This window comes from Hippocampus bargibanti, linkage group LG05, assembly GCF_051943395.1.
Source record: "Hippocampus bargibanti isolate YZ-2025 linkage group LG05, ASM5194339v1, whole genome shotgun sequence".
NCBI classification, from domain to species: domain Eukaryota; kingdom Metazoa; phylum Chordata; class Actinopteri; order Syngnathiformes; family Syngnathidae; genus Hippocampus; species Hippocampus bargibanti.
In genome coordinates this window covers 25,144,413-25,164,582 of record NC_142738.1, presented here as the reverse complement: position 1 = coordinate 25,164,582, position 20,170 = coordinate 25,144,413, and the positions used below count along the sequence as shown (strand labels likewise).

General features: G+C 39.8%; 1 protein-coding gene across 1 annotated transcript in view; it reads right to left on the bottom strand.

Annotated features, from left to right (window-relative positions):
- Positions 1-427: 427 nt before the first annotated feature.
- The window catches only part of mbtps1 (membrane-bound transcription factor peptidase, site 1), a 31,524-nt gene continuing 11,781 nt past the window's right edge, over positions 428-20,170 (bottom strand). Inside the window, exons 2-23 of the mRNA XM_088997453.1 lie at positions 18,399-18,948; positions 17,787-18,050; positions 16,981-17,196; positions 16,773-16,883; positions 16,399-16,508; positions 15,859-15,975; positions 14,625-14,692; positions 14,279-14,381; positions 10,590-10,741; positions 9,891-10,052; positions 9,320-9,464; positions 8,987-9,175; positions 8,327-8,499; positions 7,112-7,227; positions 5,157-5,313; positions 4,096-4,220; positions 3,904-3,981; positions 3,684-3,824; positions 3,453-3,584; positions 3,237-3,363; positions 2,846-2,976; positions 428-1,194 (exon numbers count right to left, since the gene is read on the bottom strand). Coding sequence (XP_088853579.1) covers positions 998-1,194; positions 2,846-2,976; positions 3,237-3,363; positions 3,453-3,584; positions 3,684-3,824; positions 3,904-3,981; positions 4,096-4,220; positions 5,157-5,313; positions 7,112-7,227; positions 8,327-8,499; positions 8,987-9,175; positions 9,320-9,464; positions 9,891-10,052; positions 10,590-10,741; positions 14,279-14,381; positions 14,625-14,692; positions 15,859-15,975; positions 16,399-16,508; positions 16,773-16,883; positions 16,981-17,196; positions 17,787-18,050; positions 18,399-18,615 — 3,231 coding nt within the window. The 5' untranslated portion in view covers positions 18,616-18,948 and the 3' untranslated portion in view covers positions 428-997. The remainder of the gene's footprint in view (positions 1,195-2,845; positions 2,977-3,236; positions 3,364-3,452; positions 3,585-3,683; positions 3,825-3,903; positions 3,982-4,095; positions 4,221-5,156; positions 5,314-7,111; positions 7,228-8,326; positions 8,500-8,986; positions 9,176-9,319; positions 9,465-9,890; positions 10,053-10,589; positions 10,742-14,278; positions 14,382-14,624; positions 14,693-15,858; positions 15,976-16,398; positions 16,509-16,772; positions 16,884-16,980; positions 17,197-17,786; positions 18,051-18,398; positions 18,949-20,170) is intronic.

The following is a 20,170-nucleotide window of genomic DNA, read 5'->3' as shown; positions in this document are numbered from 1 at the left end:
GAAAATAATGATTCCTAACCCCACCCCACACATAATCACACAAAAAAAGGAAAACAATTCCATATTTTGCATCAAAAGCCGCTAGTGTAAATTAGAAAAAGATAATGGTGAAATGATGAAGGCGAAAGTGGATTTTCACTTTCACAGGAAGATTGAAGTTTCGGCATGATCCAGTTTTCTCATCCAATGGACAATGTGGTTGCATTTGAAATTTAAGATGGAGAGAGCGTTGGGAAACTAGGCGTAATTATTACACTGTATACTAAGGTGTTTTAAATACAACTGCCAATCTATGCATTTGAGGTACCCACAAAGGCAACACAACTTGCACACGACACATAACAGAATCATGGCTTGAGCTTGAGTTACATACAGCAGGAACTTCCACTGTTAAAATGTGACTTGACTGGGAGTAAAATACAAACTGTTTCAATATGCTTCATTTTAATTTATTGATAAATGATATTTGAACAAGTCTCTTTCTGTTGTTTTTTGAGGAAAGCAATACAATATCCAAAGAGAGATGACAGTAAAAAAAATTAAACAGGAAACAAATGAGGTTTCGGAACAGTTGTATAACCTTTGAACCGTTGCAATCTGTTATTTTGTATACATGAAGCGTTTCTTTTGCAAATGCATATTTTTTGATGAGGCAGTTTGTGTACTACTCTGTTCGGTTATAAACAAATTTAATAAATATAAAAAGTCAAAACAAATTTGGTCAAATAATCTTGAGCAGAGAGGAAAAGGTAAAAACCGGTGTGCAGAAGTAAACCCAGTTGTATGTGTGTTGCAAGGCAGTTCATGACAACACAAATGTCCACAGACATCTTGAAAGGACAAAAGAGCACAAAAACTGTTTGTCACATTCAAGACATTTGTGATACAGTTGAGGCTTCCTCAAGACACAACTGGACTCCAGTTATGCTCCACGCTTCCAAGGTTATTGTTCCTTTAGCAATGTACATATTACCGAGGCACACTCAGTCCGAAGTGGTCAAACCGTAGGGGTTTTCCCACTTGTTGTCTGCTGTAAGTACGTGGGCCGTTTGATTCGAGGTTTCCTGCGCTTGGGTTTGCTTTTGGACTTTGTGAGCTGGACCACAAAAAAGGACAGGACGACCATCGCCCCCAAGAAAGCAAACACCGGGATGGTCTGGCCCACTTCTTGGTTGTAACGACCAGGCATTATACCTGTGGATGAGGACAGTCAGATGTCACAGGAAGCATTATATATTAACATTCGATATTTCATCGTGCAATTAGAATTTAGTGACAAAAAAAGTTTGTTTTCCAGACTAAAAGGCGCACCAAAAGACTTCCATTTTCTTAGAAGCTCAAAGCGCGCCTTAAACTCTGATGCGCCTTGTGTATGGTTATTACGCTAATATGTCAACTCCAAATTGACAAGCTTACAAGGCAGAGTTCAAACTTAACACGTTCGGTTTCGCAATTCAACACGGAAAGAGAGCAGCGGCAAGCGACTTCAACGTCAACGAGTAAATGTTATAATTTGTTGTTGGTTAAGTGAACTGTGATACGTGATTAAATACGTTTTACTGACATCTTCAAGCCGTATACAGCCGCTCCGAGTTTACTGTAAATGTGTTAGGGGTTTCTTTCATGTATTCGTAGTTCTGATTTATTATTATGTAATCACACATTCACATGTAATCATTAGGGTGGTGTCATATTTAATCATTAAAGTGGGGTTAGGTTTATTGTTTTCAGTTACCAATACATTGATTAATGATATGTTAATGTTGTTTATTAATCACCAATTCCTAATCAACGATCTTGATTGTGCTTGCAATGAAGAACGCTAATGCCATTAACATATTAACCTTTAATGAGGATATACTCATTTTTATACTTGTACTACATGTAAACATACGTGAACATTTTCTTTCCCTTTTTACATCTAACCATTCTACTAATAATTATACATTATACTCTTGTGAAATTATTAAGGTGTGCGTTGAAGTTGGTACGAATCAGGAGAAAATGGAGAGGAAAGTTGGTGGGATGTTTTTCTCAGAACCCAGCTAATCTTCAACGACTGAATGGCAGAGTGACCCAACTGTCTGCCAAAGATCTGCGAGAAAGTTCAAAGTGCAACCACTATTTTGACTAGAGTAAAATAATTTCCTGCTTGTGTGAAACTGGCTGTCAAGGCAAGTCACTGATGCTAATAAAAGGGATGAGTAAAAAGATTGATTAGAATAGATGAGAACGCTGTACCCTGTACCTTCTATTCTCCTTGCAAGAAAAAATATTCAACCAACAGATCTCTCCTTTTCCTTTTTGTGTGAGTCTCAATTATTTCTTGAGTTTTACTCGAACAAAATGTGTTTGTTTTGGCCAAGCTTTTACGTCGGATGCCCTTCCTGACACAACCCTCTGTATTTATCCGGGCTTGGGACCGGCACAAGAAGACATGCGTCCCTTTGTGGCTACAGAACAACGAATCGCATCGATGTGATGGTGTTATCACATTCACAGGCATGTATTCTCTATGATGCGAGGACTATGACTGATATTTGAGCAGATTACTGAGTCAGTTGTGAAACCTTTTTTGGGGGTTTATGTTGACTGCATCATACTCTCTAATCAATCAGTGGCCAGGACAAAAGAAAGCATTGAAAGGGATTAATGGCATAGTTTCTCATTCCACATTGTATGCAAGAACTTCCAATAATTTCTGGAGTCTGTTTTTCAAGGATTTTTTTCCCTCCACAGTCTGCTCCCTCATCATCAAAAGTAAAAAAATTAAAAAAATATCTCGGTTCTGAATGATTTTGTTTACCACGGTCACTGCAACACACACAAAAAAAACAATATTCACCTCCAGGGATGTCCCAGGCCCCACTCTCCCCAGGGGATAGAGGTCGAACTTGGGGACGGTAAGGCCTTACGTTTGGCAGCACCACTTTATCCAGATCCACAGAAAGCAGCTTCTGGTGCTTCCATAGGTTACTGAAGGGCCAAGAGAAAGGCACACACATTAAAAAAATTGTCACTGCTTTATTTCCTGTATATGATACCTGTCCATGTTAAGTGCTTTGTTGCAGATTCAGCTGTTGTTAAAGCGCTATATGAATCAATTTGTATTATATTGTATTATATGTTCCTGCTTTGATTCATTACATAATATCTACCATGACAAAAACACTAGGCGTATCACTAAAATGTCCAACTTTACTGTTGCTGAATCATTAAAGTCGAGTCAATCCCACCTGGGCGCTGTCTCATTGAGGGGCTGCGGTTTAGCCCAAGAGAGATGTGGACAGGCTGGTAGGGGGCGGGGCTTTGGGTCTCCAAGATGAGCCTCCAGAACTTTTGAATAGCGATAAAGATGATTTCCTGTGAAAAGGTAATGAGAATGACGTCGCTAATCAGGGTTATTTTTTAATATTTTGTTGTAGAGAACAGGTTGCATTTGCCCTGCTCACCCTCTAATCTCTGTGGCATTGGGCGCTCTGTCCCTGTGGGAGGTGCCGTCCGACTGTGGGAGTGGCTTAGGCTGGGGGGTGTCATACTGTAGGATGTGTATTGAAGTAAAGCGTCCAATAGCCAGAAACAGTCTGAGACGCAGACAAAAATAGTCAACAGTAAATTAGAGAAGTGTGTTGTTGAAAAAAACATGAAAATAACACGTGCAATACAAAGTCGACAAAGGTTACCTTTTTGTCTGTGGCTGTCATCTATACAGTTTGAATCACCATATAGAGCAATTCGTCCTCCTCCATCAGATGGTGTTTGGTACAGTCCTAGGATGGGAACCCTTTCCACCATTGCAGTCTCTTGCTTTAACACCTCGAGACCTTGAAAAACAAAAACATACACATTTGACTTCACTGATAGGCAGCCACATTAAAATGTGACAGCATTACAAATATTCACCTTGATCCTTTAGGTTCTTGGCAATTACAATTCCATCTTCTGGGAAATGAGCAATGCTGCAGCCTGAGGCATAGTACACTAGCAAGAGAGAGAAGGACATCCTTAGCTTTTTAAGCCCACCCAGCCCCCCAAAAAATGCACAATGTGACAGATGGGTAGAGGTAGGCACAGAAGTGTGTGTGTGTTTATTACTGTCGTGATCTGCCAGAGTGAAGTCGCCCTCATATAGTCCATCACTAAAAGCCATCCCCCACACTGAAATCAGGTTATTCAGCGCTGGCACATTCGCACCCCCAGTGTCTGGCATCCACCATTGCCTGCATGTCATTAAAGACAACAAAATAAAGATACAGTAATTGAAATTGATGGACAAAACAACTTTATTTACACAGCGGTTTCGTAAATGCCCTGAAGCATGTGGCTCGCAGGACTGTCAAAATAAAATAGTTGACTGGTGACGGTACCTTTTGATTTCCGAAACACTATGTCTGTTACTGAACCGAACCCATAATTCATAAGTCTAACTCAATATTCGGAATGGCCTGATTTATTCGGGTGATTGGAAATCGGGGCCGGTTTAGAGATCAGCTGGGATCGGGATATGTTTTTTTTTCCATTTTCTGAAACTTGAAAAGTCACATAATAATCAAATAATGCTGAACTGTAAATAGCAATAACACAATTCTTCATTTCATTTATGGTGGCTGGCAACAGTCAGACACGCAGAGGCCATGGGTACAATCCCCGCTCCGGCCATATATCTATAAATAAACAGCTAAGATGTTTAAAATGTCCATTTGTAAATCATGAGTAAATGCTACTCACATAAAACCGTCTTCATATCCCTTCAAAGATGTGAAGTCTATTTTTTTAACGGCATGTAATCCGTTCAATCCCAGAATGGTTTGGGGTGGAATGTGTATGGTTTAACGAGGAGACGTAAGCAAGTCTTAGGAATCAAACATGTTGTACATTCTGCATTGATGAAAAGTACCAAAAGCACAGCTTTTTTTTATTTTGTTATGCTTAGAATATCTTGTTTTCTATCCTTTCACTCCCACCCCAACCCCATCCCTCTTCAATTGCTGCTGTGGACTGCAAATTTCCCCATTGCGGGACGAATAAAGGTATTCTGATTCTGATTATCTTGTTGTAAGGTGAAGGCTGTTTAATCAAATTGTCACAATACACTGTTGTATAGTCTCTGTATTATCAACCATGTTGCGGCCAGCAGTCATGAGTAAGTGTAGTACCTTGTGTTTTCATCATAGAATTTGACCTTCCTCATAACGGATGTGTTGTACCAGTCGCTGAAAATTATCAGGGAAAGCCCATTGTCAATGTCCCTCCTCAGCTTTGTGATCTCTTCAGGGAAATACTCCTCCTCGCTATCCACCATCAGCAATGTGCCTGGGCAAAAAGTCAATTAGCCACACATTGGTTGTCTCTCTTCATTGTCTTAAGCTGCAGCAAATATTTACAGCAACATTGCTTTTCTATTTATGTCCAAACCCTAGTGTGGACAATACTAAAGTCAGCTGATCCAGAGACTCCATGACTGTGATATGTCAATTAGGTGGTGAGCAGAAATTTATGCACTTGCCAAAAATGGTGTTGAGCTGGGGTGTCAAAGTCATTTTTTTGCGTCCGGCCAGATTGTAGTTATGGTTTCCTCTCAAAGGCCATTAGAATGTTTAATCCCCTCCACATATTACATACAGAGCGCGCAACAAATTAACGAATAACTAGTTTTAAAATCTAAAGTCAAGAATAATGAATGTTACTGTGATTAACATCCAAAAATATGACATTTTGGTTAGGATTTTAGCAAGCATCATGGAATTTGCTTTCGCGGGCCGAAAAAAATGTGGCGGGCCTTGACTTTGACACCTGTGGTGTCAATGATGATAATAATAATAATAATAATAATAATAATAATAATAATAATAATAATAATAATAATAATGGCCACCACAAAAGTTTTCCACAAAAGCGAAGAGAAGGAAATGATACTATCAAACTAGCTTAATCTGTATAAGATAGTTGTCCATGTTAAGCACTTTGTTATAGCTTCCGCTGTTGTTAAGGTGCAACATAAATCAATATGTATTGTATAATAATCCTTAAAAGATTGCATTCAATCATTGCGACCCATCAATTAGCTGCACTTTGTGTCTTTCCTACTTGTACTTTCCGTTTAGTAATTCCTTCATTGAGTGCCGGATTCAGTGTATTTCTTCAACTTAAACCAAATTTGAAAAGAAAAGCTGGGGCCCATTTGGCTGCAGTCACTGGTGACACAAGATCACAATTCTCAATTTTATAATTGTCCAATCCTACATATATTGCCCCTCAGAAGATCACCATAGGTGGGAGTGGATGACACTTCGCTCAGGTGAGGGAATGGCCTGGGATTTGGGGGCTACTGCCTTATGGCACCATGCTGTCTCTCACAGGTCAGTTGTGGTACTACGACAGAGTGGTTCAGACTCTAAAGTTTAGTCTAAACTTTAAAGGACTTAGCTTGTGATCGTCGGTGGAAATATTCTGTGTGGTGTACTGGGTCAGTAAGTTCATTTAAACCACACTATGAAAGTAGTAAGCATGCAGTTTTTTTTCTGATCTGGATTCTGACATTTCAAATAGGAGTTAAAAATTGGTGTATGCACCGCACTTCAATAATTTTTGATTGACCTTACTCATCTATCATGCATTCATGTGAACACATTTTTAATATATAAAATGTATTATTATTATTATTAGTATTATTAGTATTATTATTATACACTACTGTGTCCTTTTCAATTGAGTTATAATAATAATAATAATAATACAATTTATTTGCGCGTTTCAAAACAAAAAGGACGGTCATGGGATAAGAACTGTTTTTTTCCTGCGGGTGAGAAGCGGCAGCCATTCGCACCAGGGTTCACTAAACCCGGAAGTAACACGAACTCACGCCAGGAGTAATGTAAAATATTTCCTGCATAAATAAAGATTACCCGTAACCTGATAATGAAAGAATGTCTACTTTGTTAGCTGTTCCCCCTTGAAAGTGATACGAGTAGAAGAAGTTTTGAGAATTACCTTGGTCTTCCTCTTTTTTCTTTTTTTAAGTCACAAAAAAACACCAATTGAATAATGCGTCAGTATTTATATCTACTGTATTTAAAGCCGCTCTAAGTATAATGTTACTCTGTATTCCTACCATATTGGCTGGCATCAAAGCAGGTGATAGGGGCGCCCAACACTTCAACAAAGTACCCCATGCTTCGCAGGTGCTGGTACATGTCACGAAAGTTCGTGTGGATGTGGTCTCCATTCCTAGGAAACAAAACATTTTACAGGGTTGACTGAGAAGGCTATTTCCACTGTCACTCATTTCTGATTTTGCCCGTATACAACACATGAGATTTTTTTTCATGCATCACCAACAGTACAATTTAGATTTTTTTTTTTTTTATTATTAATCAGAACTGGACAGCTCTGGGGCCATTGTGCTTTTTTGCACCTGTAATGGGCAGCATCTTCAGAGCCCCGCTTTGCTCAGCGGAAAGGTCGGTGCTGTTGGACAGTCTGCGGCTGGTTGGATGGCTTGAGGAGCCCGCGATAAGGAGCGTCAGCGCAGAGCACCGATGCGTATTTGGAGCTGCCGCGGCTTGGAATTGAAGCGGATTTATGTGTGTGTGACAGGAGATGTGAGACAATCTCTTTTCGTCTATGGATGCTACAGCTGCGTGTTTGTTTTGAACATTTAGCTTATAGTCGACGTGCACATTCCACCATGATGTCCCTGATCCTCTCCTCTTTCATTTGGAACTGCCTCATGTAACAAAGAGGGTACAGAAAGTGCTTAGGAATGAATGACTCTGTGATTTTGTGTTGTCATGTTATTTGTTATTTAGTTTTTGTTTGTTCTTTTGACTTCAACACGGCGCCGCGAGAGTGGCTGCCTTTCCAGCAGCTCCTGTATTTTGTTTTTCTATTTTCATTCCTTTCATAACTTTTCTGCTGTGAAATGTAAATTTGTCCACTGCGAGACTAATGAAGGCAAATCCAATCCAAAATTTAGTAAAAATTTCCATGGAGTCATGTTATCTTTAGTAGATGTGTCCATGAAATGTAGAGATAAAAAAGTATTTCCCCAAAATATTTCTCTCCTCCCGCATTCTTACTTTGTCGCTCAATGATGAGAAAAAGAAAAACCCTGAAACACTTGGCAATATTTACTTCTGTAAAAAATGCTGTGTGATGTCATCATTTGTGACACGCCAAAGAGGCATTCCATTCCCTTTGTTTTTATGATGTGAGTACAGAAAACAATTGGATTTTACAAAACAAAAAAAAGGTCATCACCCTGCAGATTGAACCAAGCCTTATCAGTTTTGACGGAATGGCAATCTCTGGTTAAATACACACATACCAATCAAGTGGGTCATTTTTCATACGGAGATTATCTCGTGGAAAGTAGCCAGGTGGGTACCGCAGGTTGTGGTATTGGTCCCACAACACCCTTTTACTGCGTGGAGGAGTCGGGACGATCTTCACTTTTATGGGCAGTTTGACTGTGGAGGTCAGTTCCCCTTCCACCTCCGACTGACACAAAATGTTGGGTAGATATTAGTGCAACACATCAGAAACAAACGTTCCCCTTTTTTACCCATGACCATTATAAGAAGACCTGACAAAGGTGACAGAAGGATCAATCATGTACATATTGTAAAATACCTTCTGTAACTTAGAACTTATTTTCTTTCTCCTTTAATTTACACTGACTTACTTCCCGCACATGGTAACCTGTTGGTTATAGGCTACTTCGAATGACGTCAGATTCTTCAATGTACAGTATAAGTGCCTCAAGGAAGGAAGCCATCCCCGTTCTCCCTCCCTCCGACTCTCTCTCCCTCTGCCCCCACCAACTTTTGGAGGAGCATGCATTCATGCCGCCGTCCAGAAGATTAAATCGTTTTGTCACCTATTTCTCCTTCCTGTCTGGTTTTTCCACCCAAACAACAGATTATCCTTTTGGAGCAACATTTGGACCCAACAATAGCAATATTTTTGTGTGGCTCCATTCACTCACATCATTCTCTGCAGGGGATGCCACTGTCACCATGACATGGCCTTGGGCAATCCCTTCCCAGGATGCAGCTTTCTTGGCAACAGATATAGAAACAGCCAGGTAGCCGGCCCATGGCCACAACACTGGCGAGTATGAGACGGCCACATCAATATGGTCCCCATTCTGGGGAAGGTAGGGCTGCCAAATAGGCTAAATGAGAGACGGACACATTTAGAGGCCTGCTTGAAGTATGAAGCAAAACTAGGTCAGGTACAATACATTTGTTGGAGCTTTGTGCAGTTCCACGTAAAGATAAACAATTTATACGGAGGATAGATTGAAAATTGTGCTCACCTTGTCTAGAATCCTCCCAGTGACACCCATGCCATTAAGAATAGTGACATTCACAATGGTGGGCATTCCTCCATAGTAGATGGGCTGGGAGCAATAAGGCCACATGTATGGACACTCAGTTAGGTCAATGTAGCTGGGAGAAAGACTGAAATCAGAAAGGACACATTATTTTTGATGGACTGATTTTGATTTTTTTTACAGAATAATAATATTGAAAACAATGTATCACCCCCGTGTTTTCTGAGTTTGGTCTTTAACGTTCGCAAGGTGAATTGTGGGACATTACACTTCCTAACTACAGCGGTCACAATGAGCGAAACATAGTTGTGACAGACTTTTCTGAGCCACGGCAAACATGTTAATAGGCTGGATTGCTCTTAAAACATGTATCCCTTCAAAAAGATGACAAGGGACCCTATAATTTCTTACAAGCTATAGTTGGAGCACATATTATTTTGCAGAATACATTATGTGTTAGGAGGACATTAACACATAAAAGAACACAACCCATTTAGAAAACAAACAATTGTTTTCAGGCAGTTCAGTTGTCACTTGACGCGGCTAGCGTTACCTGGCCTGAGGTCTGTAGCTGTTAAGGATCTGGTAAGCTCTGATCAGGTCCAGTTTCCCATGCCCCTGCTCAAACATGTTGACTCCTGGTAGCCTGCGGGCTGAGGCAATCAAAGCTTGTTTCATGGAGGCTGGGTTCACCAACTCTCGATTCAGCACGGTGCTGGAGAACAGAACAGGTAAATATGATTTATGTAGTGTCATATTCTAAGCATGCAAAATCAGTGGGGCTGTGTGTGTGGGGGGGGAGTAATAAGCTCCAGTTTTGGATTGAGAAGTAACCTCCAGATTTGGGTGCTCAGCAGTTTATTACTGCAACTCACTCCTCAAACAAACAAAATTATCCGTAGTTATATTGGTCCCAACATTTACAGTAAACTCATTACACCTGTCCGTCCTAGACCAACTTCACTAGCTGGTAATGTCATGCTCCTCACATTAAAAATATTACCCTTATGTATCTCACCAACCCCATCCACATCAACAGCACGGGTTCTTTGAGGGCTTCTTCATATATATTCATCCTATTCTCTCATACGAATAATCTCCCTTTTAACCATACTTGTAAAAGATGGACTACAAATCTAAGAATGTGAACAGCTAAAGTATCTCAATGGCAATGCATACTATATAGATGAGGATAGATCAAAAGAAGCACAAAAAAAACATTGAATGACTGAGGTCAGTTTATGATCTTCACCTTGCCAAAAGTGTAACGGCCCCAGCCACCACAGGAGAGGCAACACTGGTGCCAGACAGAGATCGGCATCCTTCTTTCATCCCTGACCCCCGAACACCAGAACCATAAGTGACAATATCGGGCTTCACTCTGCCATAGCCCCCTGGAAGCTCCTGCACAGAGATATCGGATTCAAGACAAGATCGCAAAACTGGAATAACTTTTTTTTTTCAGTCTTGTAAATTACAGAATACATTTATCGTGTTATTGCAACGCAATGTCAGGGAGTGGATGGATATCAAGGAAAAGTTACAATCCCAAGACAGGAAAGAAAATGGAATGAGCAGGGGATTCAAATTAATTGAAAATAGAGCTGATTCAGTCTATTGGCACATGGCTGAATGCAGTCTTTTCACTCTGACATTCTGTACCTGTAAAGTGTCCTTGAGAGTTTTGAAAAGCGCTTATGAGTGAAATGTATTATTATTATTATTATCATTATTATTAAATCAGACATCATCTTCAGAGGCACACATTCTCCATAGTATCTCAGGAAAGATGTCTGCTTTGGCTGCTGACTGATTCAAGTTGTATGAAAGGTGACACTGTTGTGTACACATGCTGGGGATGCGAATGAAGAATCAGAATTATTTTACACAGTGGTTGCCAAACATCAAATCAAAATGAACATTTTTAAACGCAACGTCTTTCAAGACACTTTTAAATGTACTGATAAATGAATTAAAATATAAAAACTGGAGCCCGATTACTCGTCGGGCTCATTTAAAGGACAACCGACGTCACTTTTTTGTTTTTTTAACTGACACCAGAAAAACGTTTTATAGCATCTAAAATACCCAAAACACGCAGTATGATATTTTTAGTCAAATGCAAAACACCAATAAAAATGACTTCAAGTGTCCAAAATCTGCAAAACATTGAGCTGCGAATTGGGCATTTTCAGAAAGTCCCGCCCCCAGTTCGTGACGTCACGCCAAGACGTCGTGCATTGCTTGTGAATCAAAATAATGGCTTCAGATTCGGAGAATATGCTTTCTTGTTACACATCCAGTTATGAATATGATTCAAATAGTTCTGAAGAGGAAAGCATACATGTTTGCAATCGATTAAAGAATTTATTTTTGCCATTTTGAGGCAACATTGGGGGGAAATGTCTCACCCAAAAAAAGAGGCACAAAATGGCAACCTCCTGTGGCCACCTCCGTTTCCACAGGCTGATAAATTCCTTATATGGAGCTTGGACGCCCTCTTCTGGCGGCTTTTGGGTGCAACACGAGGTCCCCAGACCAAACAAGTACAGCAAAATACACATTGACGTGATGGAAGGACCGCTACAATGCATCTTTTTTACGGTAAAGGGCGGTCCTTTAGTGACGTCACGTACAGACTCGTCACCAACTCAAAAACAAGAATTCCTGAATATTCAGCGTGAGTCTTAAAACGTAAAATATAGCTATATGCGGTGGAATATGCTCAGAAGTCATTTGAAGCCATTTTACAAATTATGGACACAACTTGTCCGGAGTCGTCGGTTGTCCTTTAAAGGGCCGTTTACCTGTTTCAACATGACGGCTAGTATCATCCAATCAAAATTGCGCTTTCTGCCTATCTCGGTCAGTGTCCTCCAATGGGACGTTGGGTTAAGCAATATTAAAAACAGAGCCCAATTATTCGCAAACAATAATTGAGTACACCACAAAGACAAGATTCCTGATTGATTTTAGCATTTGTACAGTACTGTATTTTGTGGCTGTAACACGTTGTGGAAAAGCTGGGACAGGTGGTAAAAAATACAAAGATGAGGGATGCTTGATCAGTGATCAGGCTACCTGGGAAAAGGTGGATGCTTTGATTGGATTTAAAAGTAGCTTTTATGCATTGTCGGTAAATCACAAGCAAAGATGGGGCTAGGTTCGCCGTTTAGTGAACAATTTCATAGTCTTAAAGAAAATGCTCTTCAACATATAATTGCAAGAACTGTAGAGATTTAATCATCGGTGATCCATAATATCACCAAAACGTTCAGAGAATCTGGAGAAATCAATGCAGGTAAGTAGCAAGACTGAAAACCAACATTGAATGCTCATGCACTACATCAAAAACCGACATCCATGTATAAATTGTTTCACCACATGGTTCTACACAACACTAGAAATCCAGTGTCACTATATTGTGTTTGGTGCGTCACTTACTTTCTATGATGCAAAGAAAAATCCATTAATCAACAATACCCAGAAATGAGTCCAGGTTTTCTGGGTCGCAGCTGAGCTAAGACTGACTGATGCGTCCTTCTGAGGTTTAACAAGTTCCCTATCTGTGCCACTTTTCCTCATAAGGGTCGCGAGCATGCTTTAGCCTATTCGAGCTGTCTAAGGGCGATTGGCTGTTTGCCAGCCAATTGCAGGGTGCAAGGTCTGCCGAGTCAATATTTCAAATTGTTTTTTGAAATTGTGGACATCACATCCTTTGGGCCAAGAGGTTTTCTTGGTGATAATGGAAAATGTAACTGTAAAGGCCCCTTTAAGGCTGAAAGGTATATTCAGGTTTGAGGGAAACATATATTGCCATCCAAGCAATGTCTTTTTCACGGAAGCCCTTGCTTATTTCAGCAAGCGAATGCCAAAACAAATCTTCACATTTTACAACAGCATGGTCACTTAGTAACAGAGTGTAGGTAAGAGATTAGTCTCCCTACATTTACGATCTGTCTCCAATTGTGCGGCACATTTTGAAGCATAAAATATGACAATGGAAAAGCTGACCTATTGAACACCTGAAGCTGTACATAAAGCATGAATGGGAAAATAATACCACCTAAACAGCTTTAACAATTTGTGTCCTTAGTTCACAAAAATTTTTTGAACATTTTTATCTAACAGTGTGCTAAATATGACCCTCTCTCAGCTTTTTTGGAATGTGTAAAAAAGGTTTATGAGGTTGAACATTAAATCTCTTGTCTTTGTAGTGTATTCAACTCAATACAAGTTTAAAGGACAACCGACGTCTCCGGACAAGTTGTGTCCATAATTTGTAAAATGGCTTCAAATGACTTTTACTGGGCGTATTTGAATAAGATTCCGCCGCATATAGCTATATTTTACGTTTTAAGACTCGCGCTGAACATTCCGGAAGTCTTGTTTTTGAGTTGGTGACGAGTCCGTACGTGACGTCATGAAAGGACCCCCTCTGACCGTAAAAAAGACGCATTGTACCGTCCTTCCATCACGTCAATGTATTTTGCTGTACTGTTTCGTTTGAAAACCTTCTGTTGCACCCAAAAGCCACCAGAAGAGGGAGTCCAAGATCCATGGAAGGAATTTCTGAATCTGAAGCCATTGTTTGGATTCTCCAGCAATGCAAGACGTCTTGGCGTGACGTCACGTACTGGGGGCGGGACTTTCTGAAAATGCCCAATTCGCAGCTCAATTTTTTGCAGATTTTGGACACTTTAAGTCATTTTTATTGGTGTTTTGCATTTGAATAAAAATATCATACTGCGTGTTTTGGGTATTTTAGATGCTATAAAACATTTTTCTGATGTCAGTTAAAAAACAAAAAAGTGACGTCGGTTGACCTTTAACATAATTTGAAAACTACTGTATTCCTTTTTATTGATGTTTAACATAATGTCCAAACTTCATCGCCATTTAATTTGCATTGAAAAAGTAACAGCGCTCCTGCAGTCTTACCCAAGTAGTCATGCCTCTGGAAGAAAACCTTGCAATATTGTCTTCAAAATCTATGCCTCCCACTCCAATTACATCCATCTGGTCTGCCGGGTTGTTGAGAGTTCTATCAACAAAATGATGTGCATTATTTGCAAGTCTTGTGGCAGCAATGACCATCAAACATTCCTAATTTGTGCCACGGTGCCATTATATATTCCTATTACGAGTATAGTGAGGTATGTTGGTTACTTCCGATTTTTAAAATTGTTTCATACTTTTGCCAACGTCATACCCTATTTGCCACTGATTATAAAAGTACAATGTTGTTTTCGAACTGAAGCATGATTCAAAGTAGTGACTATCGTACCCATACAATGGTCCATCGTTACCAATTGCTGAGACCATTATCACTTTATTGGCAGTGAGCTCCCATACCTGAACATAAAAAGGGATGAGGAAAACAGAAGTTACACAAAGTTACACGCATGCACCCACGAACACACAGGCACACCATATTACACTGCTTTTATGGGCTATAATATTATTGAGAAAACACAACGAACCCCTTGAGCAATGATATCGAAAGGTAATAATTCCCAATAAAATCAGGTCAGGTGTTCTCAGGTTAAAATCTGCCTTGGATCTAATAATTATCCATCAACTTGATAATTCATTGAATTGAGGTATGTTCATTCGGGTATGGCAAATGAGAACAGAATCTCATTTTGCAAAGCCAATCTGGCAAGAAAGACAAAAACTAAATTCAATTGAAAGAGACAAATCGTGTGAAGAGGTCATTATTTGATCACCACACCCAAGTCAGTACCACAGCTGCTCAAACTACATGCACATGTCGACCCCTAGTGCTGTTCAAGTGCTCTGGATGAGAAACATGTCCTTAACAAGGCTCCCCAAAAACGTTTTGATAAATTACATCATATGTTTTATCTAAATTTTGATGAGAATTGTCTCACTGCCTTGCCCCTTTCCCTTCACCCTCCTCCTCCTTGAATGACATTTCATACACCCCCCTCCGAAAAAGGAAATTGTACACCCACCCTAAGACAAAAAAAGCTGCTATTAATGTAGCATTTTCTTCATGAGGAGTTCCATGACTGGATTATATTATTTCTTGTGTTTATTGATAATCAGTAGTACAACAGCAACAACCTCCCAGACATCATCATCATCATTATAATAATAATAATAAGAGAGATGTACAGTTTTCTATTGTGCTAAATAGTCTGTTTAAGAAGAGACCACAAGTTATCGGTTTAAGTCAGGTGGGTGTGGTGTTCATGTCATTTTACATAATCATGCAAGTCATTGAGTGAAGCACTATAACGGCATTTTTTGATGCATTGAAAAATTATTTAAAATAACTGCGACTTGATGAAAGTGTTATCCAAAAAATATTTTTCTTATAGCACAATTATTGTGAGTAAAATTGGTTACTATATAACACAGAAAAATGTCGTACCTAATTTGCCTGTAACACTTTAAGGTGATTGGGTTTTGTTCATACTTATAAAGAACCTGCCCTGCAATTGAGAATATCTATACCGATTGGTGACCTGATCTTTAGTATGACAGTGACTGACCTTATCTACAAAAGGGTGATCCATGAAATCAGGGCCTCCAATGCTGAGGTTGAGAACATCAATCTTTTTCAGGATGGCATAGTTAAAGGCATCCAGGAACCATGACGTGTATGACACCTGGCCAGTGAAAAGTGTGAAATAAAAATAAATACATAAATCACACACTTGTCCTTGCATTTGATGTCAATTGGAAACATACTGTGCATGGTTAAGGCCAGAGACATGTCAATATGTCTACTTACTCTACTTCACCCTCTCTTTTACTCATCTTCATTAAGGTGTGTCATAGACTCTACCATTTGACTTTGAGTGAAAGGTGAAATGTACCCTGAGCTAGTTGCCAGCCAGCCGCAGGGTACGTAGAGAGACAACCACTCACACTCAATATCACTCCTACAGACAATTTTGAGTATTCAATTAAAGTATCAATCATGTTTTGAGAATGTGTGTGCAAGCCGGGAAACAACCTCATAATTAGGCTGATAGAGGTGGATGTGCAAATCAGTCCGCCCCTGGGCTACCGATAATTATCGTAAATACCTGGTTGTTTGTGAACACCCTGAAGATGTGCAGCTCTGAGTCAGGAGCAAAGCCCTGGCACTCTCTCATACTTGCTATCACTCCTGCTACAAATGTGCCATGACCCAAACCTGAAAAAATACAATAAAAGGCCAGTTCCAATCGTTTTTATTTAAAAGTCATTACATTGTAATAATAGTACTACTACTATTAATAAAAATAATAATTAATGTCATTTATAAGTGCCTTTCAAAACTCTCTAGGACACTTTACAATCACAGGATACATTTTAGATTCCTAATGCACTACTATAAAGAAATTACATTGACATTCAAATTAAAATGAATTTGCAACTTTTGATCATTTACATTAGTGTCAAATTTTGTAATGCTCACCATCATCCAGTGTCTTCTCATTGGTCCAGTTGGTCCTTTCCTTCACATTCTTAAAATGTGGGTGTTTCTCACTTAGACCAGTGTCAAACACTGCCACCTTCACACCAGAACCTAAAAACCCACATGCAGACAATTCTCATGTCAAGCCCTTACCTTTGAATCCTTCACGTTTCATTCATTCTTCTGATTCAAAACTATTGAGATTTACCAGTATGTCCCATCTGCCAGAGTATATCTGCCTGCAGGATCTGGGCTACGTGGCGGGGAATGGCTCGCAGAAGGCGGCGACTGGAGTGGCGGCCAGTTGAATGCCAAAAACCTGAGGCGAGTGACAAACTTGTCCTTCGAAAAGGCCGCGATGATTGCCAGGACTGCCATTTTTGCATCCTGTCGCTAGTGTTACAGGGTGCAGCGGTTTCTGGTGCTGGGGAAACAAAATGCAACAATTGGGCAATAATTTATTTAGTCATCAGGTTGAAACAAACATGCGGATCAAACCTCTAAAGATGTAGGACACTGATTTGCTGTGGCTACCCCTTAAAGGGAAAAGCCGAAAGGAAAAGAAGAAGAGGTTGATATAAGTGTGGATCGTTATAATAATTTTAATTCAATGGAGGTATTATTTTTAACCACGCTCAGTGTGATCATTCAAGGTGAATTGTGCCTCGTCGCGTGTGTGTCGCAGTGATATCGAGCTGAACAGACCAGCAATGCTAAAGTCGATGTCATCATAATTATAACATATCAATGTCACTTCGGGAAAATATTCGAACCCCACGGTGATGCTTTATGCTCTTTAGTCATTCGTCTTCACTAAAAGCTTATCCAATCTCGAGTAGTCATCTCTCCATCAACATCCCAAATCAACACACCCAGACTTGGTGTGTTTGATCTAATTTTAGTACAAAACACATTGAAATATTTTCTTAAACAAGGATTATATGGCATGTAAACAGGTTTTCCCATTGTCAGCTGATATTTACCAAGCCAGCAGCACGGGAAGGCAGCACTTACAAGGAATGTATTTGAGGGAGCGGAACACTTTGCGTTGTGGAGTGACCCTCTTGATGTAAGGGTGGTCTTCTAAGGCCAGCAGACTGCTGGGTGAAGCTTGTCGGATGTGGACCAGATCAAAGTCGCTGGGGAAGTCAGAAGCTGGGTTCTCCCTGGGAACAATGTGCCACTCCAATGCTCCGTCCTTTGCGTTCCGTAGGGCACTGCTTATGTACAGGCTACGTGCTTTGGCTGAGAAGTATCCCGTGAATGCCACAATGTACTCTGGATGCAAATTGTGGAGAGATTGTTTTAGGACACATTCACGTGAAAACATCCATGTTAGTGGTTGTCATGCCAAATTCAAAATTGAAAGATGTATGTTTGGCACAGTGCTTCAAAATAAACATCAAGGTGAACTGCTTTGTTATCATCAACAACAAATTATTTTTCCATGGTCACATTGTCTTAAATACTGTCTTCTAAAAACGCAACAAAAAAAAAAATATATATATATATATATATATATATATATATATATATAATATAATAAATATATATATATATATATATATATATATAGTGTAATAATAATCATTGGCGACGGAAATTACATGCCAAATCTCAGCTTACCATGCTCCACCACCTTGGAGGAGAATTCTAGTTTGAGAGTGAGATGGGAACAGTTAGAGTTGAGAGACTCCAGGTTATGCCTTTGACTAGGGCCAGATTTCCCCTTTGGCGATGGCTCCACCTCCGCCACAGGCAGGACGCCTGTAAGCGTTCCCATAAGTATGGATAACCACACAGGTAGTAGGAGCATTTTGCGCTGTGAAACTGCACAAATCATGTCCTTTGTGTATCTCTGTGAAACTCTGCTGCAGTTTTCAGTTTTGAGCAGTTAAAACCTGTGCTAAGGGACTGAAATAGCATTTAAGGTGCAGAGCTCCAAAAGTGAGTCCATGATCAAAATGTTCTGTGCGGCGTGAATCATTTCTTTCTGCGTTTTCTCTCCATGGTGGTGGGTGAAAATGAAGTTCAGTGACACCGCCAGAGTAGGAATACAGATGCCATGCTGAGGAGGAGATAATTTATCTGGAAAGTTGGAAGAATTGGAGGATGGTGGGAGGAGTGATGAAGGAGGAGTTGGCATCAAGTAATGCTGTCCTTTCTTAACATAAACCTGGAAATAAACGAGAAAATAATAGTCAAGCCACAGTGAATAGTTGCATTAAGTTCATCCTATCTACTTGATATCTAATTTAAAAGAGATTCTTATCTTAAAGACAGTGTATTGTTAAATTAAATAAGCTTCAATGAAGTATGGCCAGAATACAACACTGACAATTTGAAAAAGCGGGCCAGCAAAAACAGATGGGCCATTACTGAATTCATTGGTGCTGTCCCAGGAAAATCGAGGCCTAGTGTTATTTTAACTCAACTTTTAATGTTTACATCAATAACAAAGGTTATTCATGTTGAGTTATTGATGTCAACGAAGGTTGAGTATAACCTTTGATTACATTTCTATATCACGTCGAGAAAATGTAGGATAAAAAAAGTATTGTAAGAACCAGTCCTGTGCTACATGCTGTATGTTCAAATTGATGAGGGAGCGTTATTCATCAAAAAAAACATTCAAAAAGGAAGACGTTCTGTGAACCTGCAAAAAAAAGACCTAAAGGCCATGAAAATGACAAATGGTGGAGGGATTGCTGGTTGCTATGGCTACAAGACATCCTGAATACACAAAAAAATCGATTGTCGAAAGTAGTAGGACCCCTGTTTCAACACATGTCCAACATTTCTTTTTTGACATTCATTTGTTGACAATTTACATTTGCCCTACAACATAACTTTATGTGAAGCAAGCACACTACTACTACTGTACAGCAACAACAACCTTATCGTACCTGTGACTTGGGCCCCATATTTTTAAGGAACACAAAAAAATCAGGCAGTGAAGCTTGCATGTATTAATTTGGTGAGTGCTTGCATCATCCAAGTTGGATACGCTCGGCATTAACTGGATATGCACTGCATTAACGGAGTTCCAGTGAGATCTCTTATGAAGTGTAGTTAGTCAACCAAACACTTCTAATTCTGATCTTTCACAATGTCCATTTGCATGGCTTCTCTGGTTTTTTCCTCTGAAAAAACTATGATGTTCGAAAGAAGCACATCCTATTCGCTGCCATGGAGGGGGCATGATGCCCGTTGTACAAAATTCTGAGCCAAACCAAACATTAGAAGGCAAAGTTAGTTGGTAAACTTGCTATCGCTAGCCGGTCCAGCATCTTGCCCAATCTTGCCGACGACCTGACTGCAGGTGACAAATGCAGCCCAACAAATCTTTGCTCAATGGTCAATCAAAAGAAAGCCTTCAAAGAAAAATGTGATTTGCA